General features: G+C 32.9%; 1 protein-coding gene across 1 annotated transcript in view; it reads right to left on the reverse strand.

Annotated features, from left to right (window-relative positions):
- The window catches only part of LOC129217255 (colorectal mutant cancer protein-like), a 118185-nt gene that overhangs the window by 35124 nt on the left and 70810 nt on the right, over positions 1 to 12251 (reverse strand). Inside the window, exon 4 of the mRNA XM_054851529.1 lies at positions 733 to 846. Coding sequence (XP_054707504.1) covers positions 733 to 846 — 114 coding nt within the window. The remainder of the gene's footprint in view (positions 1 to 732; positions 847 to 12251) is intronic.

The raw sequence follows: 12251 nt of genomic DNA on the forward strand, positions 1-12251 counted from the left end.
TAATTTTTCAAGAGCGATACTGGAGCTGATGTGTAGGAGGCGTGTGGAATAAGTTTTGGAAGTTTCATAAAATTTCATAGCGACTCACATTCATTGCTAATCTCCATGTTTTAAAAATGCATCATACCAAAGCTGAATTTGAAAATGAAATCCTAATTGAAGTATATTTATAAAAAAAAAGTGCATGATTCTCTCCATTTATTCCTTGTAAATCGCTCTTTCTTGTTCAGCCCATTTTTCAGAAAAAAGCCAACTTTAAGTAAAAAAAAATTCTTATTTTTGCCGAAATTAAATATTATTTTTAGTACTTATAACAATACTTGTAGCAGTTTTGGCTGCTAAAATTTAATTCATATAACTGACATAAATATAAAATTGATTGTAAAAAATGGCTGGCGTTCCGCAGAAGAGCCAAAAATCATCAACATCGGAATTCGTAAGAAATAGGGAGGGCAGTAAACGCATCAAGTAAATCAAGGTTTCCATAATGTTTCCCTTTTCAGGGAGTTAGTTAGGCGCCAGTTTCTATTTCAAATTTATTTCTTGTTGTAAACAAAAAATGACACTTCACAAAAACGCCTCGCTAGAGCAACCAAAACTTTTTTTTCCTTCTTTTCTTTGTTCTTTATTCCAACCGGTTTTGAAATGGACAAGAACGATCACCAACATTACTGAGGCGCACTATTAACAATTTTTAAAATTTAAAAAACACGAATGAAAGTATGAAAGTACCTGCGTTCGATTTAGCTGCCTTTCTAGAATATCCCTCTCCTGAGCTGTGTGTTGTATAATGGTAGTAAGCTCTGTAATTTTGCTCTTCAATGAGTCCAACTTTGCTAGATGTAACTGAAATTTTAAAAACAAAAAACAACATATAAAAACATTTTGATATTAAAAAAATAAGAAAACATTTCCCATGAAATTTACAAATTAATTAGTGTTTTAATAGGAAGAAAGGAAAAAAACTTATATTATGAAAATTGATTCAATGCAAAACAGTTATAATAAATGAATTCTTTAAAAGAAAGACGATTGAACAAAATAAATTTATTCGAAAACAGCTGCGTATATAAATCTTTTAGAGCATAAACTTAAATAATGTTATACCTAATATTCTAATCTTAAATAACATTAGAACAGTTTTTGCAAAAAGGAACAAACTTGAAACGGGCATTCAATGAAGAGCAAAAATTGACAAAAGCCAATTGAATATAAATGGCTGTACACCAATGGAAAACATACGAATTAATCATCATTATTGTGATATTATTAACATTTATGGTTATTTAAAAATATTTTTTTTATCAATAGCGATAGAAAGATAAATTACTTTATGATTGTTAAAAAAAAAAAACACACACACACACACACACACACATCCCCTTTTATTGACAAAATAAGTCAATTCACCACAGGCACACATTAATAAATTGTACAAATTTACAATGCAATAAAATTTCAACAATTAGGATCAGACCCAAATCCCAAATGAAGGAAAGTAGGCAGATGCCTAGATAAACAAATATTTAGAGACAGAAAATTCAATTAAAATAATCCATTTCCCAGGCATTAATAAATAATGCAACACATGCAAATATACTTGGCCTCGTAATTAATATCTTGCTGTTAGCTCAGTAACCCCATCATATGCTTTCGAAAAAATATCAAGGGATGAAAAAATATGCTTTGATACTTGACGCGTACAGAAAAATGTAATAGATGAGCTTCACATGTGGCTTGAAGACTGTTTAATAAAACCAGTTTCCACTCCAACGTCACAATAAAGAAGTTTTTATATTCTACTGAAAAGATCGTTGCATAATATTTTTTTAATTTCAAGTATCATCTTACATCAGAGTACAGCATCCATGAGCTGCTTTTATTTCCTTTCCTTTTCAATCAAGAAATTTTATTTGAATGTGAATAAAGATACAGATGCGTAAAACAGTGTCGCAGTTGGAAAAAAATATTTGGGGAACTAACTCACTTTGGGGCTCACGTGGCTCACAAAAAGAAAAGGTGATTTGAAACCAATTTATGTTACATTTAGAATAAAAATCTAATGTTTCGGGGAATGGCACCGCCCCCCCCCCCCTCCAACTACAGCACCAGGAGCGGACACAGAAAACCATTTTAGGGGAGGGGTTCATGCTGAAGAACATAGGGTTTTGGGTGCGGACAATAACTAAAATTGCTTGGGTGTCAGTAAAAAGCATCAAATCGGTCAGAAATAAGGCACCTAGAAGGGCATAAACGATACTAATTAGTTTCATAAGCCATGAAAGAAGCGTTATTTCAAATATTTACTTTTAAATGTATTTAAAAATTTGAAAATATCACTGCAATTGTTCACATTTTATTCATAAAGTGAACTGAACACAGTGTGAATGATGATATAGTCGACAATTTGGGTGAGGGGAGTAGAAGGTCATGGCCTTAGAGCAGGAATTGCAAATGGAGGGTGCATGTCTAATCACTGGCTTAGCAAAAGGTGAGGTTAAGACCTCAAGTCACGTGACTCAACAACGACGAATGGTTGACACGTTTTGCGTGAAACTAGCGAAAGAAACCTGATTTCCTAAAATGCTTTGCTGTAAAATCTATCACGCGACGTGGGGACCTTGTTTCAAGAAAGAAAGTCTTCATTCCCTCCATTTTATCTCTTTTCAATGTTCATGACTCCCATGACCCTCCCCTTGTATCCGCCCATGTACAGCAAGTAGCCTGTAAGCAATTTGTACTCTGTAAATAAGTACAAATGTTTCTTTTTATGCAGTATGAGTATGACGAGCTATTGTAGGGAAAACCAGAAATGAGCACAAAACGTTTTGAATTTGGAGCAATAAAGATGTTCCTGAAATTAAAACTGTATCTATCAATCTAAAAGTTGATGGACAGAGCGTGCCTAAAAATAAATGTTACTACATAGCTATAAATACAATGAAGTTCCTTGTTGAGTAAAAAGTTGCCCAACATAATATCGATTATAATAAATGCCGTTAAAAAAAATGGAAGTCACATAAAAACAAGAATAAAAATTACGATATCTACATAAAAAAAGTATCTGCTTTGTGTTTAAAAAAAATCCCTCAATGCTGCATTTTCTCGGCAGTGCTACAGCAAAATGAGTTGGTGCGTGTAATGGGTAATAAATTCTACGGTCTAATACCGTCTATTTTAAATATTGCACAAAAACACCTTTCGATGTTTTTATTTTTTTTTTATCTCATTTCCTTTCTTTTTGTGCGAGAGGGAAGGGTTAAAGTTAACCTGCCTAAATGTTCCTCCGGAACTAGACTTTACAACAACTTTTATGAAGAAAAAAATCCATTGAAATTTATCTCTGGGTGTTTTAGCATATTAATGTTAGTTGATATCAAAGTTTGTCTTTTCTTTCTTTCTTTTTTTTTTATTAACAAAAACTGTTTTTTTTTTTTTTTTTTTTTGTCTAGCACAAATCTCAATAAAACTTAAATACCGTGTGAATAAAGTCAATACAAGATATAGTTCCGAAGGCGAACTTAAAGTTGAAGAATTTGGTGTACAGAGCCACCTAACTCCAATCAAAATCAAAAATATCCTGATCCAACCAACGTGATTGCGGCATTTCGCCATGAGAGAGACACTGAAGTTTCTCTTATCTTAAGCAAATGCTATCGTATCGGAAGTCGGGAAATACGTGAAACTTTTTGCCAATCTCGAAGCTCTAGTATATTTAAGCCTCAGCAGTAAATTGTTGATCCCTCATAGCATCTTATCGAAAGAAAAACGAATGAAGGAACGAAAATGTGACCTAACGTCTTCATCGGATTAAAGGTATTTTTGTTGATAAAAGACTTTTGTTGATAGAGGGAAGTCTCTAAAATCTGGATTATTTGCAAAAACTGTTGACTACAGTCTTTGACCTTTCTATTTCTTTCATAATAGTACGGCTACTCATTCTCGTTGAAGAGAAAGATTCAATTTGCCCCGTTTCATGACCCGTTAATTTCTTACTTATTGACATCTGCCCAAAAAGCACTAAGACTTCGAAGAAATGAATGACAAACTTTAAGGGTTTCTACAATCTTATTAACTGCAGCGATTCTTGCTACTGCAGGGGTTCTTAAAATAGGTGCCGCGGCACCCTGGGGTACCGCAAGAATTGACATGAGGTTTCCTTCAGGGCTTGGAAGGATTATTAAAGAAACCTTTTTCTAATGCAGTTACAACATTGACTTTATAAGAGAAAGAAACTGTACAAGCTTTGTTTCCCAAATGTTCAATAGGTGAGCCTTTCGTAATGCGGCAGGTATCAAGTATTAAGACTAATTTTTCTGTCATTCACTGTTAACGTGTCGCAATCAATGGTGGATCATTTTTCAACAGAAGATGGGGCAACCACCATTATTGACAGAAGTTCCCCATTTCCTCAATAAAGAGCTTCCTAGTAGTTGGATTTGACGAGGTTCTGATGACGAAATCACCTTTTTCCGTGACCACCGAGCTCTCCGGGCCTAACTCCAAGCAATTTTCCTTTTGGTGCTGTATCAAAGATTGATTTCGTGCCCCATGAGTCACGTGATCTGAAAGATCGCCAAAACATAACAACCGAATTCCGCATTTTCTAAAATTGATCGTGACATGTTACAGTGAATGAAACAAGAATTCGATTTGGGACTTGATATCTGCCGCAAAGGTCCATATACTTCGAGCATTTCGGAAACAAAACTTTTACAGTTTCATTCTCCAGTAAAGTCAGCGTTGTTGCTGTGTTATTAATGTATTTGTTTCAATAGGGCTTCCAAGCCCTAGGGGAATTACGATATGTATATAATAGAGATAGACTGGGATGCCGTGAAAAAATTATAATTCTTTAAAGGATGCCGCGAGTCGGAAAAGTTTGAGAACCTCTTAACTGCAAAAAATTTTTTAGTTATATTAGTCGCCTTAAAGATTTTATTCAGGCTGAAATACCAACTTTGAATAACTGCTTTTTTTCTGGTAATTATAAACTTACAAATCATGTCTGTTGCGTATTTCTTAGGGATGAACATTTAATTTTTTTAAAAAAATCCTTTTTGTTTGACTTTTTCGTTTACTCTTTTTTTTTTTTTTTTTTTTACCGGCTTTAAAGCTTTTACTCGGGCTGTATTTATCAGAAAAACGCTGAACGAAACGAAATTAACAAAAAAAAAAGAGCAAATTCAATTGAATAAACCCATTAACATAAATAAATCTTATCTACTCGTTCTACAGATAACATAAGTCAATAAAAAATGAAGTTTCTTTAAAGAATGATGAAGAATTTCTGAAAATATTTTGGCGTTTAAATCATATCAATCATATCCTTATAATCAGAGCATTCATTCTTAGAAACATGATAACGGAGTTGCACTATCGCACTGAAACAATTTGACAGGAAATTTAATCTTTGCTGCTATAAATCAAAAACTTTCAGTGCGAAAAATAAATCTAAGAAACCGATTTAGTAGAGAGACTATGAGACTGAGTGGGATACTTCAGGGAAAATGTAGCAGAAACACTTGTCCCGTTGAGACAAAACTACCCGCTTTTCCATCCCTTTTGTAAACAGGACTTGTAGTTAAAGGAAAAACGGAATGATTTACTAATTCCCTATTTCATATTTCAGTGAAAAGCAGAGGCGGCGATTGGGACTAAAAAGTGTAGCGCGAGGGGGGGGGGGGCAAAAAAAGAGAACTTAAAGCCATAGGATTTTTAGTGGTAGCAAAAATATGAAAGAAAAGAATAGAGAGAAAAAAAGTAGAAAACTTAACTTTGCTAACGCTGATTCTGAGAGCAGATGAGTGGTAACTTATGTAAATCTAACAGCTTAACTCAAGGCTTTTCTTAAGATTTTGATGAATTATGTACACAATAACTTTCCCCGAAGAAACACTCAGGCTGGTAGGCTGGATGTAATTATACTTACATTATTTACCCCAAAGTATTTTGAGATATCACAAACACTTGGTAATAATTTCACTAAGCAACGGCTTGTTTAAGTAAAAGAATTGATTTACTAATATCTAAACAATGAATACATAAACTAAAAGTTGCTGCTTGTGCTAAATAATGTTCCGTATACAGATAGACAAAGTAAAACAAATAATTATGATCTGAAAATTTTGACATTTCTGCTTGTTTTATTATTTCTAGTTTTGGTTAATAAATTTGTATAAATAATAAATAAACCCCCATAAAAAGTCTCCCCCCCCCCCTCCCGAATCGTCGCCACCGGTGAAAAGCATTCCCTTTCTTCAATTCATGCACCATTCAGCTTTATTTCTACACACTGTAGCTTTTTTTTTCTTTTTCTTTAAATAGACATGCGCGTGCAATTTTCATTGTAAAATCCTGTCTTATTACCAGGGTCACCGAAAACAAGGGTGGGCCCTTTGTTAGTTAGCTCGTCCTTTAAAAGTTACACTACCTTGATTCCGAGCTGTTTTAAAGGACCGGGGCCTCTAGTTTCCGACTAGGCTGACATGGCCTGTCGTCGCCCCTGCTTACCACGTTTATGTTTCAAAATCAAATATCCTAAAAATGAAAAAGTCGATGAAAAACATTTGGTGGCTACAACTAAGAATCAGTTGCTATGAATTAGCACATTAAATACATCGAGATTTTTAAAGTAATTTAAAAAAATAAAAACGTGAAAATTCCAATTTTCCTTTCAAAAACGGAGGCCAAATATGGAGAATGAGAATGTCAGCTGGCATTTTCAAGTTTCTTCACACTATCTCAGTTAATTTCAATTTCCTTCCTTCGAATCGACTGATACGAACAACGCTCGCATCCTGCGCACCCCTTTTATTACTTGGTGTACAAGGAACTGAAAGAGGCGAGCTACCCACCCCATTTCATCGGAAATCTTGCCGAGGCGTTAAAACGCTGCTTCTGAAACTAGGAGCAGGACGAATGAAGTGAGAGTCCAATATTGATCGAGAGGAGGAAATGAGACAAAACTGAAAATTTCATTACAAAACATGCCTTTTCAACTTAGATGAAAAAGAGTCCACAATTTTATTGACAAAAAAAGTGGTTTACTAAAAATTATATTAAGAGTCCAACGTAGCGAATAAAGAAGCAAAATCCGCTAAAAATGAAAGTTTTAGAAACAAAATTGTATTACATTACTACTACGACGAAACAATGGGGTCGTTTACGAAATTTTAAAAGTATTTTTTTCTGAAAGAGCATGCTTAAAAACATAGGATCTGACCAATTTTTAAATAATTTTACTAAGTTTAATATTTTTAAAAAAATATTTTCATTGGAGCAATTTTATTGTTTACGCTTCTGCACATGACATCACGAATAATGAAATGCCATTCACTGACGCCATTAGCAGAGCTCAATATTAAATTCGCATCTTTACTCACGTATACTGGCAACGATATGGTTGATAGTAAGCATAGAGCGCAATATTTAACTCGCTTCCTGATTATCACAACGTGGAAACGCGGAAGACCAAGCCTTATTTTCAAAATCGGACAATTAAAAAAAATTAAATTAAGCATTGGGAAAATGATTTTTTTCTCCTCGCTCCATGTTATTTTCTTTGCTTATTCTATCAATTTCAGTGACTAAAAGCAGCATTTTTGACTGAAGGAAACAACTTCACTAAAGTGGCTTTTGCATAATTACAGCAGGAAATATTTGTAATTAAATCATAAGACAATCAATGAGTTAACGCCGTTAAAAAAATTAAAATAGGAGAAAAACAGTGAATAGTAAATCTACTAGCCTGCGTGCCCGGCGTTGCACGGGCTACTTAAAAAATGAAAGAGCTGTTCAATTGATGTTTTTGTATTATTCTGACATCAGTTTCTAAAGCGCTAAGGAGTAAATACTTACGCGTAATGCAAGGTTTGCAAAACACCAGTAGAGCATATTTTTGGCAAAAACCTCTTTAACGTTAATCATATTTATCAATAATACAAGTTATGAGTATTTTCAATTAGCACAAAAGATGAAAATATATGCATTCTCAACTATAATATGTGCTCACTTGAAACTGAATTAAATCTGATAGAATATATCTGAAATATTTATGTACAATTACAATCAGCTTTTTACATAAAATGACACACACTTTTTTGTTGATTACGTGAAACTAAAGCACCAAGACTTATTAAATACCAATAAGCATTAATTTAATATCAACTCTGTTTCACTTAAAGAAATCCAAACAATCTTAATTTAACGTGTTCTTTTAACGATACAAACTGTATTGCAAAAATCGAAACAGGAAGGAAAAAGAGATTTATTACAATTCGAAAACTCACCCATGTGACAGAAAAAAGTCCAACAAAATAAACATAATTAGTCGCACATCCTAAATGTACCCAAATATGAGGCCGATGAATGATAAACTTACACTTCAATCAATAAACATTACTAGAGAAACATTTTTCATTTGCTGAAAAGAGTTAAGAACGTTGAATGTGAAAAAATAAGAAAGGACAGACGATAAATGTCCGAATAGAGCAACCAATTTTAAACTAATTAAAAATGAAATTCTAGATGGAAACGTTGTTTTAAGATTTGGACAGCAGCCAAAAAAATCTCTTTAGACACAATTATTAGAATTTTATTTGCTCACCCATATGCAAAATGGCAACAGGAAAGAAATAAAAATTCCTGAATAGCGTTATGTTAATTAACGTTTTAATTAATATCTCCACTAATTAAAGTCGTACAATTATGAGATTGGTCCTATTGTTTCCTTTGGAAAATTTCGAATTGATCGGTATCTCGTTTGACTCCCGATTCGCAGTGGTTCTCGAGAAGATCGATCTTTAGACAGACAGACAGACAGACAGACGGACGCGAACAGATTTTAATATTATAGTGGATATAGGACTATTTATGCAACATTTAATCTTCAAAGTTAACAACTTCATAAGCGAGAAAAATTTCCTTCCTTGAATAATCAATACAATAGTTTCAACATTTTTTTGAAATAAAGCAGATAAAGCAGAAAGCTGAAAATATACATTTGACATTCGGGGGCCATGATCATAGGCGGCTCGTACGGGGGGAGGGGGATTTTCCTCGCATTTCCAAAACTAAAGGGGCTTTGCTCCTCCAAAAGTTAACGATCGATCGAAAAATGATGTGTTCATCGATTCACGTGCTCAAAGAAAAAAGAATTGACCAAATAATTGTGCGTTTTATATTTTTCTCCTGTTATCTTTATCTTTCTTTTTATAACGCTCAATGTCTGGATGTCCGAATGTCTGTGACGCGCATAGCGTCTAGACCGTTCGGCCGATTTTCATGAAAAATTTGGCACAAAATCAGTTTGTAGCATGGGGATGTGCACGCACCTCGAAGCAATTTTTTAAAAAATCGATTTGGTTCTTTTTCTATTTCAACTTTAAGAAAATTTTACCGAGCAAATTATCATAAAGTGGAAGAGCAAATCACCATAACGTGGACGAGCAAATTACCATAACATGGAAGAGCAAATTAACATAGCAAATTGGCGAAAAATACATCATCCAATATTTATAAATATACAGGAGAACCAAATGACCTTTTGATTTTCTACTACGGGCAAAGCCATGCGGGTACAGCTAGTTATTTCTTAAAAATCAAAATGGATTTTTTATTTGGATGGAAAGAGTCTATTTTAGGCATCGCTCTCGACTTATAATGCGGTAACTCGAAATTTTTACAGAAGGTCATTTTGTCAATCGTGACGTGAAAATCCAAAAATATTGCACTATTTTCCAAAATAAACTTTTGGGGTGTCCCCTCCCCCCTTGCCTATTTGACACTCCACGTCTTGAGTGCACCAGCCACCAATGGTCTCGATCATACTTTTTTGATTTAGAAGTGAGTATTGCTGGGCTTCGTTACTGGTTTGAAGTAAAGCCCTGGATCCGTCTCTTAAGTGGCGACACACTTTGATCCATGCACTGCGCACCGCTTTCGACTGCGATTGGAGGCGGGCAGTCACGTGGGTTCAGTCCGCCATTTTGTGTCGTTGTCTGTGTGATTTCACTGTGCGGAATACTAGATATTTTCTCTTTGCTATTTGTATTTTTCATCAAATGCTATCTTTAATGTGAAGATGGCTTGGTGTAGTGCATTAAGATGTTCTAACAGTTCAAAATTACTATATCGAAGTACATTGAAAGATTATTTATGTATTTTAAATGTTTTCATAAATACTGCTGCGCAATTTCAGATACTTTATGAACCTCTTGTTGAAATTGTAATATTTTTTACTTTTCATGAAACTGTCTGATGGTTTGTTAATTTTCATGGGATAATAAGGACATTCACTAAAATCATCATAAATAGTTCCTTCAAATATTGTAAAGCTTAACTATGTAACGGCACCTAACAAATTGCTAGCAGTAGTAAAATAATTGCCCTGTTTTCAAAACTGATTTTTCTGAGTTTAAGATAACAAAACTGCCAAAATTTAAATATACTAGCTATTTTATTTATTTTTAATGTAAATTTTCTATTGTTTAGTTAGTTTCAAAATGTCTCAATAACTGTAGCAAAATTATTTTAAGAACACGTCGTTTTGCTTTTAATTGTGTTATAGCCATGAGTTTCAGTGTGTTGCCAAGTTAATTATTTATCTATTTTGCGCGTAAAAATTAAGATATTAAAAGTATGAAAATATTCATTAAAAAAATTGAGCTTCTTACAGTTTGAGATTACAGTAACATGTAACTCAAGCCAAGTTATGTAATTACGAGAAGATTTTTTTTTTTTTTTTTTTTTTTTTTTTTGCCCTGAAAAAATCTGTTTTCGTTTAATTTTTATTTTGACGTGAAAACTTTTTTAATATATATATATATATATATATATATATATATATATGATTTATCCCAGTATCTGTTAATTTACAAATTCATTATTACTATTTATAACGGTTCGTCACAGATGTAATCTGCACTCTTTTATTTGAATTCCTATTGGTATCAAATATTTCAATTATTATTATTTTTTAAATATTGATTTAAAACTGGTTACATTTATTAGTTATCAGTTCGTTGAATTTTTAAGAACTAGTAGTATCCTTAAAAATCAGGTTTAAATGAAAGGCATTTTTTAATGTAAAATCGTCATGAGAAACAAGAAAGTGTTGGTAAAAAAAAAAGAAACACATTAGTAATATAAATGATACTGCTTTGCATGAATAAGTTCAAACTGTTGCCCACAATTAATTTATGAGACAATTAATTTAGCTCACTACTGTCCTACTCAGTAGTGGATTTAAGGGGGGGAGGAGGCCCGTGCCCCCTCCCCCCAAAGGATGAATTTATTTAAATATTTTATTCACAATTTTTTAATTGACTTCTCCATAGCGTTTTTTTTATATAGTTAATTAAACGGAACACAAAACACACATAGAGCATTAAAGTAAGACAAAACAACGTTAGAAGAAGCACAAATTTGTAAATTACAGCAGACTGCTGTAATTTACAAATTTGTGCTTCTTCTAACGTTGTTTTGTCTTACTTTATTGTTATGCACAAAGGTATTTATTTAACACATAGAGCATATTTTGAATAATAGCATTTTTATTTGCTAAAGAAGTCATACTGGAGTCCTAGAGTGGCAGAATACATTTATATATTTAACTCGCTGGTTTTGAATTCAAGGGAACGTAATATCGCGATTCGTCCATTAATTTTTCTTTGATGGAATCAATAACTAACATACTTCAAAAAATGTGCAGGCGTGCCTAAAAGAATTATTTTGATCCAGGAAGCTATTTGCGAAATAATAGCTTTTTTTTTCAGCTTATAAAAAATGCAAAATGAAAGAAATCATATCGTAGTTTCTTTAGAAAACCATGATATTAATGGAGGCGGTATGTAATATGAATATGTTATCTCAACTGTATCATGGCTTCAAGAACAATCAGCAACTGCTTCGAAATCCACACAGAAATTGTCCTGAATTTTTCAGTAAAACTTATATGTTTAATAGCTATGATTTTCTTAATTAAATAATATTTTATAGTTAAAATAATATTAAAACCTCAGATGAGGTATGGGTATATTTTTTTATTGAATAACCTTACCCTCGTGTTATAATCATTACAACATTGTTCCTAAAATTAAAACCGCTAATTGTATAGCATTTCGGTAACATTATTATGGTTTAGTATTTAATTGGCTTGAAACGTTAAAGATGTTTTACGTCCACATTCAAAGTATATTGGTACATAATATGTATATATGTATGTTCTTAGAAGTGGATCATTAGCTTAA

Source organism: Uloborus diversus, chromosome 2 (genome assembly GCF_026930045.1).
Source record: "Uloborus diversus isolate 005 chromosome 2, Udiv.v.3.1, whole genome shotgun sequence".
In the NCBI taxonomy this organism is placed as follows: Eukaryota; Metazoa; Arthropoda; class Arachnida; order Araneae; family Uloboridae; genus Uloborus; species Uloborus diversus.